The sequence below is a fragment of the Microtus ochrogaster genome, chromosome 16 (genome assembly GCF_000317375.1).
Source record: "Microtus ochrogaster isolate Prairie Vole_2 chromosome 16, MicOch1.0, whole genome shotgun sequence".
In the NCBI taxonomy this organism is placed as follows: Eukaryota; Metazoa; Chordata; class Mammalia; order Rodentia; family Cricetidae; genus Microtus; species Microtus ochrogaster.
In genome coordinates, this window is record NC_022018.1 from 28,270,071 (window position 1) to 28,289,742 (window position 19,672).

The following is a 19,672-nucleotide window of genomic DNA, read 5'->3' on the forward strand; positions in this document are numbered from 1 at the left end:
TCAGCTCCATTGCATTTTCAGTTCAGCTCCATTGCATTTTCAGCTCAGCTCCATTGCATTTTCAGTTCGGCTCCATTGCATTTTCAGTTTGGCACCATTGATTTTGACATTTTCTAAAAGTCAGTAAAAGAAATAAAATGTTAAGAGTTTTTGTAGCTCCCAGGGCTTGGAAGATGGCCCAGTGTTTAAGAATAAGTATTGTTCATACAAAGGACTAGCATTCCATTCCTGGCACCTATGTCTGGCACTCACTACTGCCTATAACTCCAGCCCCAGAGCCTCTGGAGGCCTCTTCTGGGCTCCTTGGGCACTTGCAACACACACACTCATCCACACCACACATTAACAAACAAAAGGAACATCACAGTTTTCCATACTCATCCACACCACACATTAACAAACAAAAATGCAATGGTGCCACTGAAAATGCAAGGGTCTAGGTTTAATAAAATGATACTATGCGTGCAGTGCTGGGAATGTAGGCCAGTTGGTAACATGATTGCTTACTTAGCATGCAGAAATTCCCAGGTTCGACCCTCAGCACTGCAAAAAACCAGGCATGGCCTGCAACCTTGTAATCTCAGCATTGCGGAGGTGGAAGCAGAAAGATTAGGAGTTCAAGTTCATGTGACATCACAGTTTTAAAATAATACAAAAGCTTTTATGACTTTTATTTGGAAAGCATTTTACAGCTGCTGAATCACTCCACTCCATCATGGCTCACTTGGGGGTTACTGTAGTCCTGTGAATCAGTGAATAAGGAAGCCCCACACCCAACCCTACACACCTTTAAAGCTGGGAAACAAAAGCCCAAAGAGGTCAATGGCTTTCTTACATGCTCAGAGCTATATAAATGGTGTGTCCTTTCAACTGCCAAGAGGCCTCTCCTGTCTGCTTCACAAGTCTAAAATTGTTTACACTCTCCGTTATATGGCATCTGGTGTCTGGTAACATCTGAGACAGGAAATCAAATGGGAAAATAAACTCTGGGGTTAGATCGTCCCCAAAGTAATTCCATGAATTTGATCAAGTTATACTTATCAATTATATTATCTTTAGTATCAATATCATTAATACCTATCCTGCAGTGTTCAGAACTAGGAGTTGTTCTGAGTCCTATTGTGTAGCTCAGGATAGTCTCAAACTTACCATGTAGCCAAAGATGACCTTTAACTTCCAATTTCCCCACCTTTCCTTCACCCCCCAAATGCTAAGATTAAAGACACACACCATATTTGGTCTCTGAAGTGCTTCTTGCATGCTAGGCAAGCACTCTACTGATCGAGCTACAACCCAGCTTCACGATTCTCATGTGTTAGAATAACCTTCCAAGCTGAACTGTGGTGGTACATGCTTTTAATCCCAGCACTTAGAAGGCAGAGACAGGTGGATCTCTGTGTTCGAGGCCAGGCTAGTTTACAGAGCTAGTTCCAGGACAGTCAAGGCTACGTAAAGAGAAACCCTGTCTCAAAAAAACAAAATAATAATAAAAATAATCACCGCCAAATGCATAGCAGTTTTGTGAAACCTTTGGAAAGGTAGGATGATCTGAAACTTTTAAGTGACACCCTAAACAGTTAGACACTATCCAGGACAGGAACTGAGGATGCATTAATAAGAACCTTCCAAATACATCAACAGTTTGTGAAATCCTTGCAAAGGTAAGATGATCTGAAACTCTGCAGTGCTATCCTAAACAGTTAGACACTATCCAGGACAGAGACCAGAGGCCTTTCTTTTCCCCACCTGGCACAGATCTCTCCTAAACCCTGTTTTTAATATGTGGAAATCCATATTCTGAAACCAAGTTGCTGTCTCGCTTCCTTCTAGGTCTTCCTAGCGGAGTTCAAGAGAACCAATCAATTTTTCGCAATTAAAGCCCTAAAGAAGGATGTGGTGTTGATGGATGATGACGTCGAGTGTACCATGGTGGAGAAGAGAGTTCTGTCCTTGGCTTGGGAGCATCCGTTTCTCACACACATGTTCTGCACATTCCAGACCAAGGTATGCTTTTCTTATGCTCTAAGGGTTCTAATCGGGTTCCTCTTCTCTGCCAATTAAAGAATTAAAATGTGTGGAAAGTCCAGAGATCAACAGGGAGCAGCAGAGGAATCTCAAACCCAGTAGGCAGAATCATCAGTTGAACAACAGCTTTCCCTGAGGTTGATCAAACACAGACATGCCACAGATACACAGAGAAAAAGACCCTCCACAAAGCAGAAGCGGACTGAGAACTTGAAAATCCAGACTTTTCGCAGAACCTGGAGATTTTTAAGTCTCCAAAGGGTTTTCTTCCCCTGATTTAGGGTTAATTTGTTTATTGTATAAACTGTTATGCAAACATGTCTTGATGGAGCCTTGAACTTGGTGAGTCAGTCCATCAGCAGGGTACCAGCAAGCAGGAGAAAAAGCCCACAAGACCTTTGCTTTAAACTTCCGGGCTTTTGTCTCAGGTCAGGAAGTTGAGGAAGAAGCCAGCCATCTTGGAAGGTCACAACCTTTAGAACCTAGCCAAGGCTCCTCTCCCTGTCTGTCTGCCTACCAGGGCCTCTGTATAACTCCACTTTCTGCTCAGATTCACTTTCTTTCCATTTGTTTGACAAGTGCTGCCCCTCAGGTGGTTCCCACATACAGAGGAATGGGGCAGTGTCTTCACGTTGTTCTCACCTTTCAGTCTGGCCTCCTTATGTCCGTCTCAGAAAGTTTCATCGCTTCTAAGCACCATGGAAGCATGACTTGAATTATAAAGGTTGTGTGTGGGGAGAGACACCTGCTGCCAGATCTGTCTCTATGCACATCATTTGTTTTGATTTAATCTGTTATGAGAACAAGGCTCCTACATGATGTTCCACTCTTTAATCTACTGTACATGTATTTAAAGGTGTAAAAAGAAGGGAAAACAGATAAAAAACTAATAATCACTATTGAATGAAGTAAGGAGATTTACACCCTGGCAATGCTGAAGCATGCATGAGCAGCCCTTATATGGCGGATCTGTTGAACTTGTCCATATTGGGTTTCATGATCTAAGTTGATGAGGACAACCGACCAGGTCTCTTCCTCAAGAGGGTACCAGATCTCACAAAGACCATCAGAAAAGGTGGGGTGTTAGTATGAGTTTGTGGGTAAGAGAGGTGGAACAAGGTGGACACTGGCCCCTCCCTTATGCTGGCTTTCTCAGAAGTTGCTCCCATTCCTAGGAAACTCTACCCCCATCACCTTTTCTCTTATGGACAAAACCTCAGTTGTGTTTTTCGGACTCATAGCATTCTAGAGAATTTGGAAGGCTCTCAAAGATTTATAATCCTACCCTGGATAGACTCACCATTAATACTCTAAAGCCTATCATTCTAGACTTTTCCTCACCCCCACGAGCTCCTTCAGAGAAGTAACAATCCACTGTAAATACCCACCAGTCTATAACCTCCATTTTTAACATCTTGTTGTATTCATTTCCTTGGATATGTGAATATTGTTCAACATATCCAAACTAAAATGAAGACTTACTGAACAGACCTACGTCTGAAGCACTGTGGGGCCTTCTGGCCCCAAAGCATCCCCTACTTTATAAGACAGTGCTGATACTGTTACCAGAGAAATTGGGCCTTCCTTTTGGAGTTCTTAGTATCATTAATAAAAGAATTTTAAAAGGACTCAGAAAACAGCCCAAGGACCAGTTTAATCGTTTTTGGAAGAAGAACAACAATGCAGGCAAGCTGTAAATTTTAGCAGTTGCCTGTAGAAGGGAGATGGAGAAGAAGAGAGGAAATCATGCAGGAATAAGAGATAGTTTATTCTAGAACCAAATTTGAGTGACTGTGGCCCAGGAAACAAAGAGCCAGGTTAATGTTCCCAACAAAGAAGCAAATTCATGGAGCTTTATAGTAGCAGAACAAAGTAAATCATCAAGACATTTCTTTTAAAATACATTGATTGAAACAATAGAGAGGTAATTACAGCAAAATGGAGGGGGGTGTGGAATGTCTCCTATAGGCCTCAAATGCTATCAGACAGCATCCTCTGCCCTCCCATTGGTGGAGAACAGGGTTTTGTGAAGTTAATGCATTTGCAAAGGCTTATATCTATTTGTAGAATGTTAGGTCTGATACACAGGTGGGGAAGCAAGGGTTCTTAGGAAGCTAGAGACAGTCCCAAAGATGTTTTAATTAGGCTGTCAGATCAGCAACATGCCAAACTCTTCATAGCCTCTGAAGTTTTTGTTGTTGTTTTGTTTGTTAGTAATTTAGCTATGAAGGTCAGCAAGCAGACACATGGTAGGAGGGGCCAGGCCTCAGGGAATGAGTGAGAAATGCCCAGGGAAATCACTATGACAGGGTCTGAAAGAATAAGAGAAGGAAGAAGGGAAACAATGTTTTTCTGAGTTAAGACTAAGGAAAGGGATCAGGCTCAGCAGTGACAGGAGCCAGAAGGCCTGCAGGCTGTTCCAGAAGGGCCCCTCTGAAAGGAAAAGGCGGTCATCAGCCCTGCCCACTCCCCAGATTAGCTTCTTGGTGAATCAGTCTTCTGGGGGTGTAGGTCTCCCTCCTGATCAGGTGATCAATAACAAAGACAGTCAGATTAACTCTCAAAAATAAAACAATATTATACGATGCTTTGGGTAGTCAGAAGGTCAGTTCTCCACCCAGGCCCAGAGATAGGACCTAGATTCCAATCTTCTGACCAGGAAGAAAGAGTTTTCCCTTAGTGATCCCCAATAAAGCCTGCAAGCCTCCACCTTTTCATATGATGATCTAAATCCTAAGGAGGTGCCTTACTTTCTAGCACCGGGGAGGCAGGAGGTGGAGTCCAAAGTCAAGCATGCTGCAGGCATCCTCAATGCCTCAAAGCTGATAATGCAGCCTAGCTACCTGACCACAGCTCCAAGCTTGTAATACTAAATCAGAATACAGATCTGAAGTGGCTGATCCGGAAGAAACCGGATATTAGAACTTGAAAGACAGAAAGGACAGGAAGTTGGGCCTGGCAGCTATGGGGGTGCGGAAAGTTTGAAGGGGAAATGATAAGGCTCTAAAGCAGTGGTTCTCAACCTTCCTAATGCCGGGTGACCTCTAACACAGTTCCTCGTGTTGTGGCGACCTCAAACCTTAAAATTATTTTCGCTGCTACTTCACAACTGTAGTTTTGCTCCCTTTGTGAAACATAATGTAAATACCTGATATGCGGAATTTCTAATACGCGGCCCCTGTGTAAGGTCATTTGACCCCCAAAGAGGGTAAGGACTTATGATCTAAGGGAAAGTAACTTTGCTTGATGCAGCAAGAAGGAGGGTGAGATTCCTGATCATGAGTGTTAGAAATTTCCTAAAAGCATCTTCCTGTTTGTCTGGGTGATGTAGGTATGTTACCCGACATCAGAGCCACAGACTCTGTCCCTCTCTCCCAGGGGAAGCCCCAAACTGCTGTCTACCCTGGGAGTGTTATCATTGCACTTTTCCTCTTGCGTTTTTTTTCTGAAAAGTGCGTGTGTGTGTGTGTGCATGCGTGTGTGTGTGTGCATGCATGCGTGTGTGTGTGCGCGCGCATGCGTGTGTGTGTGCGCGCGCATGCGTGTGTATGTGTGCACACATGTGTGTATCATATGCACATGTGTGTGACTTATGTACATGTATGTGTAGGTGTGTGCAGATGCCAATACTCCTGGGTACGTGTGGAGGACAGAGGAGGCTGTTTGGTGTTCTGTTCTTTCACCCTCTGCCCTATTTCTTCAGAACAGGGTCTCTCACTGAATCTGGAGCTAGTTTGTCTCTGCAATCCTCTGGTCTCTGCCCCACCAGTCCTCTCGCACAGGATTGACTTTTTACATAGGTGCCGGGGATTTGAACTCAGGTCCTCAGACTTTGCAACAAGCCTTCTTATCCGCTGAGCTCTTTCCTCAGCCCCTTGATTTTATTTTTATCTCTAAGAGTATATTTGTAGTAAATGAGTGAAATAAAAATTGAGGCCTCCCTTCTATAAAGGATGGGGGTATACAATTTGTAAACTGCCAGTTACCCTCCAAACAGCCTTCCAGGGATGCTTGAGCTTCAAGATTAATTTAGCTTTTTTTTTTATATGAAAAACCCCTCTATTTTTTTTTAATTTATTTATTTATTGTGCATATATATCACATGCATCAAGTCTCCTGTGGGAATGCATGTATATTCCCTGTGTGAATGTTGGCCTTTTCACGAGGACACTACTCAGTTTGTCTATCAGAGCCACAAGTCAATATTTTTCAGATTCCATGCAGTTTTGATACTTTAATGTAGCATGAATAATAAAAACCCAGAGACAGATATTGGGGTTCAGCCTGAAGACCAGAAAAGCAAAGCAGCCAGCCACTGGCTCTTAACACTACCTTGTCCAAAACTGATGATCCTGCCTCCAGGAGCCCTCAGAATGAGACTGAGCCTGAAACCTGTCACGGTGCTGGAATCAAAGGCGTTCACCACTACCACCTGGTTTCTATGGCAAACTAGTGTGGTTACTGGGATATAGGTGTGTGTCACCACTGCCTGGTCTGTACAGCTGGTCAGTGCAGCTGTTTTACTCTCTGATCTTCAGACAAACTTTGTTTATTAAAATACAAAATGAAATATCACTACACATTAACAAGACCAGAGAAAAGTGATTGTACCAGCATCTTCCTGACTGGAAAACACAGAAAACTTTGAGACCCACAAGTGAATTAAAAACAACTGGAATAAATTAAATATGAACTTTAAGACTCCATCTCACAAATTTCTCTCAAAAGTCCCTATTAAATTAAATCACAAATGCTTCTCAGGGAACCACTAACTGTGAGTTCTGTGTTTCTCTGCAAAAGAAACAAAACTCAACACTTTATATAAACTATAAAGTTTTGCCTATTTTTACTTTTTTTTTAATTAGTAAGAAAAGAAAATAAAAAGATCTACCTAATCTGGAAGAAAAATATTCCACTTCCTTGACTTTCATTTTTAGATTGAAGTCTTGTTTAAATTTTATTTCATTTTCTTTTCTGGGGGCGCATTCATGCCAGGGTGAGCATGGCAAGGTCAGAGGACAATGTTCAGAGTGAGCCTCTGCCTTTTCCTTGCTGAGGTAGGGTCTCTCCTCCATTTCTGCCACGACCTCCCAGCACCTCTCCTGTCTCTGCCTCCCAACTCACCAGGAACCCTGGGATTCCAAGTCCAGCTTTTTGTAGGTTCTAGACTTTAACTCAGCCATAAGGCTTAGGCCTGGAATGCTTTCTCTGATGAGCCACCCTCCAGACCTAAGGTCCTTGAATTTAAGATATCATTCATGCAGGTATGGTACCACACCCCCTTTAATCTCAGCACTCAGGAAGCTGAAGCAGGAGCCTCACCAAGTTGAAAGCCAACCTGGGTTACAGCATGAGTTCAAGGCCAGTCTCGACAACTTTGTGAGATCCTGCCTAAGAAAAGGGCTGACAGTGTGGCTTAGTGGTAGAGTGCTTGCCTGGCATACAAGAAGCCCAAGGTTCCATACCTATTGCAACAGATAATAATAATGATAACAACAATGAGCTGAGAAGCCCAAGTTTCCCTACTCTATCTCCCATAAAACCATGTGAAACAGGCTGATGTAGCTAAAACTAGTTTGAAAAGATGCACCTAATACAATGAGGTCTTTGTTTGCCTTTTTATTGTTTTTCATTAGACATTAAAGTGAATCGTGATCTGGCTTCATTTGAGTCTCCTATGAATTAAAGGAACACTAATTAATGAAAGGCCTGTCAATATTCAAATCTGCAATTGTACTTTAAGATGTATTAACAGGACTGGAGCGATGGCATGGTTAAGAGCATCAGTTACTTTTCCAGTGGACACAGGTTCAAATCCCAGTGCCTACATGGAGGCTGTTTGCAATGCCAGTTTCAATCAATCTAGCGCCCTCTTCTGACCTCCACAGGTACTGCACTCATGGGGTCCGTGTGGCTGCAGGCAATTCATCCATACAAATTAAAGAAAGAAAGAGAGGTTAACAACCACAGACCTTGAAGAGGCTTTCAATCCTATAAGCACAGCTCTGGGTCCTTGCTAGTGCATTTGAAGGACAGCCGCTGTGAGTGTTAGAATGCTGGTGTCCAAAACTATAGACTCACCCCTTATCTGAGCAACTTTAACACTATCAGCACAATTCCTTTGAAATTTCTCTTCCATAAGAAATCATAATTATAAAATTAGAGTAAAATGGAAAAAAAAAGGTTGCATTTTGATTTCTTCTTTAGAACATACAGCTGTGCTTCTGGTTACAGCTTCTAGGCAGAAGACACCATCTTTTGAGAAAGCTTCTAGCATGGTTTGGTAGCCTTGGCTTTCCTCCTTGCCTCCAAAGGCACAAAGCTAAAAGAGAGAACTTTGTGGAGATGTTTGAATCTTTTGTGAGAAAAATACCATATGATCTGCACGATTATTATGTGAAGAGGAAAACTTTTTATTTATTTTTTTTCAAAATGTGTCATCCTGGCATGTTAATGATTTCAAAGCAAGCTGGAACATTGTCGGGTGTTAAATCCCCAGATTCTTATTCAGGAGCTGCCTCATCTGAAGATGTTGAGAACACTTCAATCTAGACACCACTGGTTGAGTTTGGAGCCCTGGTGGCTGTCATAATTTTATTGTAAAGACTAGAATAATAGATGATTGTATATAAACCACATCATGGAAAAGATTTGTCCCTACACTGGGCCTGAATGAATGCTGGCCACTGCTGTGGGACAATGTTCCTGTATCCTGTCACTTGTATTTTAAATAAACACTGATTGGTCAGTAGCTAGACTGGAAGTATAGGTGGGGCAACCAGGCAGGAAGTAGAGGCAGGGCAGTGAGAATTCTGGGAAGAGGGAAGTTCCAGTCTGCAGTCTGTCTAGAAGTTCCATCTAGACACAGAGGAAGCCAGACACAAAGCAAACAAGATGTGACTGCCTTGCTGAAAATGTACCAAGCCATGTGTCTAACACTGACAAGAATTATGGGCTAATATAAGTTATAAGAGTTAATAAGAAGCCTGAGATACTAGGCCAATCAGTTTATAACTAATGTAGACCTCCATGTGTTCTGCAGGACTGGGCAAAACAGAAACCCCCAGCAACAGAATGGCACCCCAACCATTCTGTTGACGTAAGACACGATTGCTCCTGGCAGCCCTGATCTATTTCAGAGAGAATGTTGAGCACCAAAGACACTCCACTTGGAGTTTGTCTTCTTGGTAAAACTGGCCTTTGAGCAAGAAACTGCCCATGCCTCGACCACTGTCAAAGTGCATGATGTCCGGACTGGACAAGCAAGATACAAGAAAAAAGGCTGCCAAATCTTGTCAAGACAGGGTAAAACAGTTTTGAAAATTTTCCTGCCTCTTAAAGTGGTCTGTCAGATACTCTAGGCCTTAGCCAACATTGATTGATTCTACATTGCAAATGAGACTTTGGGTGATTGGTCAGGCAGCCAGTTGTCTCTGTCAACAGGCCACTGCCTGGTTGAACCTGACCAATGAGCCTCTTTTCCTTAAGTGTTTGGGTAGATTATTTCAGAAATGGTGACTCACTTGGATATTCATCAAACAACCCTCCACCACCCTTATGCCCGATGTCACAAAACAGTGATTTTGGATGTGGATTCATAGTTTATCAATTTGGTACCTATTTTTTTTTTTTATTTTTCGAGACAGGGTTTCTCGGTAGCTTTGGAGCCTGTTCTGGAACTAGCTCTTCTAGGCCAGGCTGGCCTCAAACTCACAGAGATCCACCTGCCTCTACCTCCTGAGTGCTAGAATTAAAGGTGTGCTCTACTATCACCTGGCGATCAAATTTGGTAGCTTTAAAGTTAATTTATGGTAACCTAATATGCTTGGAAAGTTTGCTTAAAGTGTTTTGTCCAATGTCACAGGATAATAGGGGGAAATAATGAACAGATATACAGGAATTCTTTGGCACATAAAAAAAAACAGTGTAGTAGAAATGTCATAAGCTCCCTGCACCTCTAAACCCACAGGTGTTTCCTCACTTCCATGTGACTGTCGTATTTCTTCAGAGCTCAGTGCATAATACAGCAATATTAAAAATGAATATGCATGTTCTACGGGCCAAGTCAAAGAATTGTCTGTGGATTCTTTCTTTGTTATTTGTATAGTTTGGTTTGGTTTTATTTTGGTTTTGCTTTTTAGATAGGGTCTTAGTAGCCCAGGCTCTGGTCTCAGTCTTGATCTTGACATTGGCCAAGGAACCTCTGGTCCTCCTGCCTCCACCTTCCTAAAGCTTAGATTCCTGTGCCTGGTTTATATGATGCCGGAGATGGAATCCAGGACTTACTGCATACTCTGCAAGCATCCTGTTAACTGAATGACATCCAAGCCTGTTTCGTTTAGGGTTGAGTGGGAACTGTAACTTCCCTGTTTTCTGAGTGGAATTCCCAACTCTATCCATCGGCTGTCATAGGCTATCTCCCAATGTTTACATGCCTTCTGTTCTCCGATACCCGTCTTCTTCTTCTATAATCTTGAAATTAGAACACTGTCACCCATGTTTAACTCATGATACCCTGAAAAGAATTATGTCTACTTATATCTTATTTTAGGAAGTACTGGTCCTGATTTCTTTTCTTCTTCAGATACTGAAAAACTTATACATAAATTTGTTACATTATTCTTTGAAAATCTCATGCATCTCAGTTGAACTCACCTCTCTTTCCACCTCCAGCTCTCAGCAGGACTCCCCATCACATCTCCACCAGTTTATGTCCTCTTCCTATAAATTTTAATTATCGAAGAGTAAATAAAGTTTTATAAAAAGACACCCTCCCAAAAAAACCCTGTTATTTGAGTTCCCTAGTGTTTGAAAAAAAATGATACCTAGGAAAAAATAACTGTAATTATTCTTTGCTTTTGTTCCCACCTTGCTTATCTGGTAAAAAGGTTAGTGCTCTGATGTCATTTGTGTGGCATTTGTCAAATTCCCATGCATTTTCAAAGTTAATTGTTCCTGCTTTGAAAAAAACCACTAGCTAATTTCTTTGATGCTGTGAAATTCTCATTTATCCCAAACGTTTGACAACTGTTCCTCTGGCTACATTTTCCATTCTCTTTTTACTCGGAAAATGTGATCATTGCAGCGAGAATACGGTATACAAGCCAGAGAGCATCAAATAGCTTTAGTGTGTACCTTTACAATCTTCCATTGGCTAATGATAGAAAGCTCACAGACTGCCTTCTGCCTCCTCTAAGAATGAGTATGTGTTTTAAATACTGATATATCCCCATAGTTCTGACCCTGTACCTTCTCTAGTAATGTGTATCAAAGCAGCATGGTCCTATGATATTTATGCAATTGATTTTGTTAGATTGATCACCTCAGTTGCTCTTTAATCATCTCTCCTTTATACCGTAAATTTAGATTTGCATTTTAATGGTGTTTATCCTTTTAGAACTTTTGGGTTGTATTCTTTTGGGGAAAAACTATTATATTTGTCTTACTTTGATTCAAACAATTTTTAAGCCTTTTTAAACCCCAAGTTCTATGTGTGTGGCAGTCACCTATAGCCCAGGCTGGTCTCAAAGACTCTGGGTAACTTAGGGTGACTTTATACTTCTGGTTCTCCTGCCTCCATCTCCAAAGTGCTGTGATTATACATTTATCAGCACACATCTGGGTTATTCCTCGCTTGCCTTGAACCCAGGGCTTCGTGAACAAGAGGGAAACACTCAACCTCATCTCCAGCCCTCCAAATGTCCTACAGATATGTTTTTTGACATCCAGCAGATCACTCTACTACTTTGTACCTGTCCACATTTTCTTTTGTGCATCTTCAAGGTAATAAGATCATTGACGCAGATGAGTTTTGGGACTAGGATCTCAATGGCTTCGAACACCAGGTCTGTTTCTTTGTCAGCTCTAGAACCGGCAGTAGTTACAAGAATTGATGAATGAATCAACTTCAGCTAAACCTTCTTTATTGACCTTGACACTGATTGGTGTGTAAGGCCTTGAAGTCACGTAGTTCTCCTTCCTTAGCCTCCTGTGTGCCGAGGGTAAGGTGTGTGCCACACCCAATGCTTTTGTAATTTCCTACCAGTGGTAACTTAATAACTTTAAATGGTCAACAAAAAAGGGACATTTTCACATCAAACCCCTGTTTCAGACAACTCACCTCTTATGTTAAAACCCAGACTATTCCTGGGACATTCGTTCTCAATGTGTGAGGATTATAGTTAATAACTACAGTTATAAATATGAAAACACCTGACAGTTATAGAGCGTTACTATATGTCACTCTGTGTTCTGGGCACATTACATATTTGAGCTCCTTTACTCTTCATAACAGTCTATGAAGTAGACATTATTAACGTCCATGTTTTATAGACAAGGGAAAGGAGGAGCCCGGAGGGACAAGAAGCCCATTGAAAGTCAGATCGCTGTGAAGCGAGGGAGCCAGGATGTTGCTTCACTGCCTCTCCTCAGAGACTAAACACACCAAGGAGAGCGCTTTAAAATTCATGAAAGGGAGTTTTAGCTGCACTTTGATTGCAAAGGAAAATAATTGGTTAGTTAATGCAAGAAGACCCCACGGAACAATTAAGCCAGTAAATACAACTGAGCCCAAGTCCCTGCTGCAAGGTACCGATGTCTTGAAATTCAGGCCAGATATTTCTGACTCACACTAATGAATCTACAAAGGTAGTGAATTTTACTAATTAAAATTTACAGTAGAAATATAAACAGGCCAGAATAAGTGAGCTTGCTAGTTTGTAGAGAGCCATTTATCTCTTTCCTATCTCTGCCTCCCTTGAATACGTACATTCGTGCATGCCTATGCACACCCCCCCCCACACACAAACTGCACCGCTATATATCTAGTTGAACAAAGGATTTTTTGTTGGATCCTTTGTGTTATATACTTACGAAAAGGAAATAAGCTTTGTTTCTTAGAACGTCTCAATTTGTACTTGAGTAAATTAAAATGAAAGAAAGAGCCTGGTGAGGTGACACAGCCCTGTAATTCCAGCACTTGGGAGGGTAGCTGCGACAGGAAGATTGCTGGTGAGGAGCCAGTCTGGACCACATAGCAAGACCTGTTTCAAAGAGAATATTAATACATTCAAAATTTCTCCAATTCCCTACACTACCACAACGTCTAAATTCCGATTTATCGACACCAATACTGGGTTTAGAAGCACAGCAGAAATTTTGGAGTGAACCTCCAAAGACAGCATGGAGTATGTTAAAGAGAGACCAAAGTCTCACCCTGCCACCTCTTCCCACTCAACATCAGGTCCCCTCCAGCGTGTGTTTGAGCAGCCCTTGCTCTATAGTGAGATACACAGGAAGCTCCTCTCTTTTCCCTCCATGGAGGTACGGATGTGGGAAAGGCAGTTCCTCACCCCACACCTTTCTCTGCAAGGTGATAGAGTCCCATTTAGTAAGGAGGCTTCATTGAGCCTTGGCTGTGTTGGTCCACAGCTGAATAGAATCTTTAGCTCTTCTAACACCAATGGAGCCTTACTGTACTGACAATGTAATTTTAAAAACAAACAAAAAAAAAGAGATATAAGAAAAATAATAAAAAAGAGTGGAAGTCACAAAAGAAGATACTGAAGATAATGAGTTAGAATCAGCTCAGAATAGAGGTTTACCTTCCTTGAAGACCTGAGTTGAACCCCGAGAACCCACTTTTTTAAAAACCCAGCATTGTAGCGTACATTTGTAATCCCCACTCTGAGGAGACAGAGAACAAAAAGGAAAGCTATTGAAATTATTAAAAACTTTTTTATAAAAAATACTTTTTCAGTTCTTTGATTTATAAATCTGTATTCTTGTATATATTTTAGCCCCTTTTCATCATTACCTAAAACAGAGTTTTCACAGGTAAAATTTTAGCTGTATGTAACAAAGAAAATGAACACAAAGAAATTTAGATTATCCCGTGATAACATATGTTTTCTCCAGAGAAGTATGAAGACAACTGTAGAAGCTGTGGGTAACGTGATCCTTCACACACAAACCCCTGCAGGTCTTGGCAAAGCCACTAAGCAGGTTTTCAGTTTTTTTCAGAATACTCAAACTATATACGGAAGTAATTTTGTAAGAGTATAGTGAACATATGTGTGGCTTGTGTGCAGAATGGAGGTCAGGAGATAATCTCCAATGTTGGCCCCCATTGTCGTGGCTGCATACTCCAGGCTAGCTGCTCTGTGAGCCTCGAGGAATTCTCCATCTCCACTGAGATTGAAAATGGCTGCTTCTCAGTTTATATACATCCTGGGGATCCACACTCAGGCTCTTATGCTTTTGAATCTGTCTCCCAAGTCCATCAGCACAGTGTTTAGCAAAAAGAAGAATTTTCATAACGCATCAAATCTTTATAATATTACCTTTTTCAGAATAAACTTGGTTATTTATTTTATATCCCAGAAGTAGTTTTCCCTCCCTCCTCTCCTTCCAGCTTCTCCCCCTACCCCACCCTAATCCATTTTCCCTCCATTTCCATTTAGGAAAGGGCAGGTCTCCCATGATTATCAATAAAACATGTCATATCAGGTTCAGTAAGACTGGGTACCTCCCCATGTATTAAGGCTGGGCAAAGTGACCCAGTATGAGGAGTAGTAAAATAATCAGAGGTAGCCCCTGTTCCCACTGTTAAGAATCCCACAAGAAGACCAAGCTACAAAACTGTCACATATATACAGAGGGCCTAGGTCAACCCCACGCAGGCTCCCTGGTTGTCAGGTCCGTCTCTGTGAGCCCCTGTGAGTCAAAGTGAGTTGATTCTGTGAGTTCTCTTGTGTCCTCTGCTTCCTACAATCCTCTTTCCCCTTATTCTGTAGGATTCCCTAAACTCCATCCAATGTTTGGTTGTGGATCTGCCTCTGTCTCCTTCATTTGCTGGATAAAGCCTCTCTCATGACAATCTGGTCACAGGAGATGACCAGTTCAGGCCATGTATCCAATATTGCTAGGCATCTTAGCTGGGATCATCTTTGTAGATTCCTAGGAGATTCTCTTGTACCAAGTTCTATTACCTGACCTAGAAATGCCCCCTGCCACTTTCCAGTAGTCTCTTTCAGTACTTTCCCCCCTCTGCCCTCTCCCCAACCTGATTGCTCATATTCCCACCCCCACCTTCCCTCAATCCACTCATAAAATGTCCCCTTTCCAGGGAGACCTGGGCATCCTTCCATGAACCCTCCTAGTCTCTCTGGGTGGGTGGGTTGTAGCATAGTTATCATTTATCTTACAGTTAATACAGTCTTATGAGTGAGCACATACCATGTTTTTCTTTCTCAGACTGGGTTACCTCACTCAGGATGATTCTTTCTAGTTCCATCCATTTGTCTTCATATTTCCTAGTGTCCTTGTTTTCAACATCTGAGTAATACTCCATTGTGTAGATGTACCACATTTTCTTTATCCATTCCTCGGTTGGGGGACTTCTAAGTTGTCTCTAGCTATTACTAATGAAGTTGCTATAAACATAGTTGAGCAAGTGTGCTTGTGGTAGGATGGAGTGTCTTTGGGTATATATCCAAGAGTGGTATAGCTGGGTCTTGTGGTATTGACTCCCAGTTACCTGAGAAACTTCCACACTAACATCTAAAGCAGCTGTACGAGTTTGAACTCCCACCAACAATTGAGGGTATTGTATTGCTTTTGGTAAGATGGCCATTTTTACTATGTTAATCTATCGATCCATAAACATGAGAGATCTTTCCATCTTATGATATCTTCTTCAATTTCTTTCTTCAAAGATTTGAATTTTTTGTCATATAGGTCTTTCACTTGCTTGGTTAGAGTTATATCAAGATACTTTATATTATTTGTGGTTGTTGTAAAAGGTGTTGATTCTCTGTATATAGGAGGGCTACTGATATTTTGGAGTTAATCTTGTATCCATTATTGAACGTGTTTATCAGCTGCATGAGTTCCCTGATAGTATATTTTGAGTCAGTTATGTATATTATCATATCACCTGTGAATAATGATGATACTTTAACTTCTTCCTCTCATGTTAGCCAGGACCCCTCAGCATTAGTCAATAAATTCCTGCTTCTGAGACACCTTCACTCTCAAATGGGCTGACTCTTGCTAACCACAAACTGGGAACAACACGGTATTGTCCTTTTCTGTTAATAAAGTCAGCGGACAGTGGAAGGACATTTAGAGGTTGCAATCTGAAGAGTGTGGCGTTAGTAGAAAGCCCTGGAGGAGTGCTCACTTTGCAAGCCAGTGTTTAATACTAACAGTGATGCTGAGAACTGTAGTGTCTTTCCTCTCGTAGGGAACAAATTAAGCAAAGAGATTTTTCTACATGTGTGTTCGATGTGTGTGTGTGTGTGTGTGTGTGTGTGTGTGTGTGTGTGTGTGTGTGTGTGTGTGTCAGGTGCCATCAGGATGCCACAGCATATGTGTGGAGGTCCCTGGACAGCTCAGAGTCAGTACGGGATCTGGGATCCAGTTCGGCTCTTCACTCTTGGCAGCAAGTACCTGGACTGGCTGAATCCATCAACTCAAAGATAGCTTTCTAATATAGAGCTCACTCTTTCTAAGTGTTATGTTTTGTTACTTAAAGAGATCCTGAATGCTTACTTGAGGCCAGAGTTCCATGGATCACAATTGGCTCCCTTGCTTCAGTCCTGTCCTCTGAGTGAGCACCTCACATGGTTTTTCTCAAAGAGATGCACATTTTAAAAACCATGTAAAATGACCAGTCAAAATGGCCTTGTCCTACCACTTCTGCTATTTATTCTAAACATCACAAGACACATTCTTTTTGGACCTATTTTTGCCTTTCCATCCTTTGCCCATGGAAGAACTAACTTCAATAACTGAATAATTCATCCAGGACCCTGGATATCCTACATATCTGTAACAGATACAGTCACCTGCATTCCTCCAAGAGCCAAGCTCTGTAAGTAGACCCAAGAATGTGGCCTAAGCAGAGGAAGCCCAGCCCTTTGCTCCTTCTTCCTTGGGAGAACGTGGTAGTCTTTAAGGAAGCCAGCTGTGTGTCCCATCTCGCTTGAGGGATGTCCAAAAAAGAAAACTATTCACTTTTTCTTAATTATACATCAAATATGTACTATGTCTGGGCATCCATCTCTCCTGGGAGTTTATAAGCTTGGCACCCTCTAATAGTTACTCCCCAGAAGTGTTGCGTAGATCTTAGTACAATGTGCCTGTTAGTTTCATCTTTTCCCCCAAGAAAAGGGGGAAATATAGAAATATGTGGTGGTTAGTGAAGGTTCTGGCAAATGGTTCTCACCGAAGCTCGGGGTTGGCAGGGCTCCATCACTCGGCTGGTTGGCAGCAGGCTGGGCTGTGCTCAGATGCTACAACTTCCACTTGATGGATGCTGCCCCGGAGCTCACGAGTTCTAAACGGGACAGAGCTGTAGTGTTCCATTCCTCGTCCCGTTAACGCTCAGCTACTGCACACCTGGGAAGATCCTATGTCCCAGTTAGGGTCTCCACAGACATAAAACCAGCCCAACCCAGGTCCCTCTCACCGTGCTCCTTTATGTGTCTCTCAGCAGGGGAGCAGAACCGCAAGACCAGCCTAGGAGAGGACATCCAATTCCGTGTTCTTCTTTCTCTCATAGGACTGTTCAGTCTTTCTCTAAAAAGCATCTGGTTATGTTAGTATTAACTAATTTCATTCATTTTCTTGTTTTGCTTTGTTTCTTTGGGTTTTTTTTTGTTTGTTTTTTGGGTTGTTTTGTTTTGAGACAGGGTTTTTCTATGTATCCCTGGCTATGGAGCTCACTCTGTAGACAAGGCTGACCTCAAACTCAGTTCTGCCTGCCTCTGCCTCCCGAGTGATGGGATTAAAGCCATATGCCACCTCCACCCGGCCATTTGTTATCTTATGACTGCAGCTACCAATTACTCAATGCATGCAAGGCGCTAACTCGAAGTTCACTTTCTACAAGGATCCTCTCATCTCATACTCAGAACAATCCTATGAAGTCCAAACATTAACTTCCTGATTTCAAAAACGAAAGGAAGCCCCGGAGAGGTTAATGAACTTAGCCTGAAAATAAATGACTTGAAATCAGCTCCAAGAAGAGACAAAAGCCATGCTTTATTGGTTGCACTGAATCTCCCACTCTTGGTTAACTCTTGGTTAACTTGCTGAGTCTGGAATTTTCCAGTTGGCAGAGCTTTTGACAGCAACTCTGAAGGGGTTCAGTTCAGACAAAAGTCATTTTCTGTGCCCTCCTTCCCTGGACACTGATGAAAGTTGTTTGTGCCAATGTTTCAACAATGGTTTCAAGTTTTAAAGGGGCTATCAATGCTCAAAAACGGAATCCCCAAACTCCAAATCCCACATAGTACTAGGTAGTTCACTGGCTTTGAACTCACTCTGTAACCCAGGTTGTTTCTATAGTGATCCCCTGACTCAGCCTCCTGATTGCTGGAATTACAGGTCTGTGCCACCACACTGGGATTCAAAGTTTTGTCATCAGAGAATTGATGGGAGCTTTAGGATCTCACTGGAGAAAGACTGAAGCCGGTTCTTGACCAAACTAGTTTGGCTGATCGTTCCTGAGATCTGGGGGTGCTGGGGAAACTCGTGATTGCTTGTAGCAGGTTGTCAAGGCTGTCCTACACCACATGGCAAAGCTAAAGAAGAAAGGACTCAGGGACACAGCAGAGTAAATAAAACAGAACTTTGCTCAGGACCAGTCAGGTCTAGCTGACCTGCACCCCTTCTGAGTTGCTATGAGAAGCCCTGCCAAGTGGAAAGATTCTTCCTGAGCTAAGAAGAGTGAACCCAGAGGACAATGACCAGGTCCTCTCTTAAGCCTTCACAAAGCCGTTGTCACAGGAAGAATGTGTGAAATATGAGGGGTAGAGTTACGTTTTTCCCCACCAGTCTCCTATATCCACTTTTTCCAAATCTAAACTGACAGTGTATAAACTGTGAAATCCAAACAAACATTGCAGGGCCCTGTTCATATCCTGCCACTAAAAAGTAATGACCGACCGCCTTTGCCTTTTCAGATGATCTTACCAACTGGTTTTACGTGTGGGTGGGTGTATGAGGGTGAATGTGTACGCAAGTGTGAATGGGGACATAAGTGTGCACAACCTGTGGAGGCTAGAAGTAAACCAGATGTGTCACTCCTCGGGATCTGCCCACCTTGGTTTTTGAGACAGGGTCTCTCTCTCTCTCTCTCTAAGACCTGGGGCTTACCAGAGAAGTTAGACTGACTGGCCAGGGAAGCCCAGCAATCCACATGTCTCCACTTCTGTGGCACTGGTATCACAAATCCATACCCCCAAGTCTGGCTGTTTTACGTGGGTGCTGGCATTTGAACTGAGGTCTGTGTGCTTGCATGCAATGTAAGGACTTTAGCCACTGAGCTGTCTCCCCAAGCTCCTGGCATGTGAGTTTAATCATACATATGAGAGAAAGATGCCAGTGCCATGGCTTGTTCAAGGCCAGTAAAGTTCTGAGTGAAAATGGTAAAGGCTGGAGTTGGTTTAAATATTAATCACAGTGGGGAAAAGGTGTGCCAAGGAAATGCAGGTTCCTCCAGATGAGGGAGATGGCTGCACTTGTTTGAAATGTCAGGGCTAAATTACAGTGATTGAATTGGCAATTCTGGCTTGTGCGCAGCAGAACAAAAAAAGTGTGTGTGTGTGTGTGTGTGTGTGTGTGTGTGTGTGTGAGAGAG

General features: G+C 42.3%; 1 protein-coding gene across 1 annotated transcript in view; it reads left to right on the plus strand.

Moving 5' to 3' along the window:
* Prkcq (protein kinase C theta) overlaps nucleotides 1–19,672 on the plus strand; it is a 127,537-nt gene that overhangs the window by 79,278 nt on the left and 28,587 nt on the right. Inside the window, exon 12 of the mRNA XM_013349055.2 lies at nucleotides 1,831–2,004. Within this exon, the coding sequence (XP_013204509.1) occupies nucleotides 1,831–2,004 (174 nt within the window). The remainder of the gene's footprint in view (nucleotides 1–1,830; nucleotides 2,005–19,672) is intronic.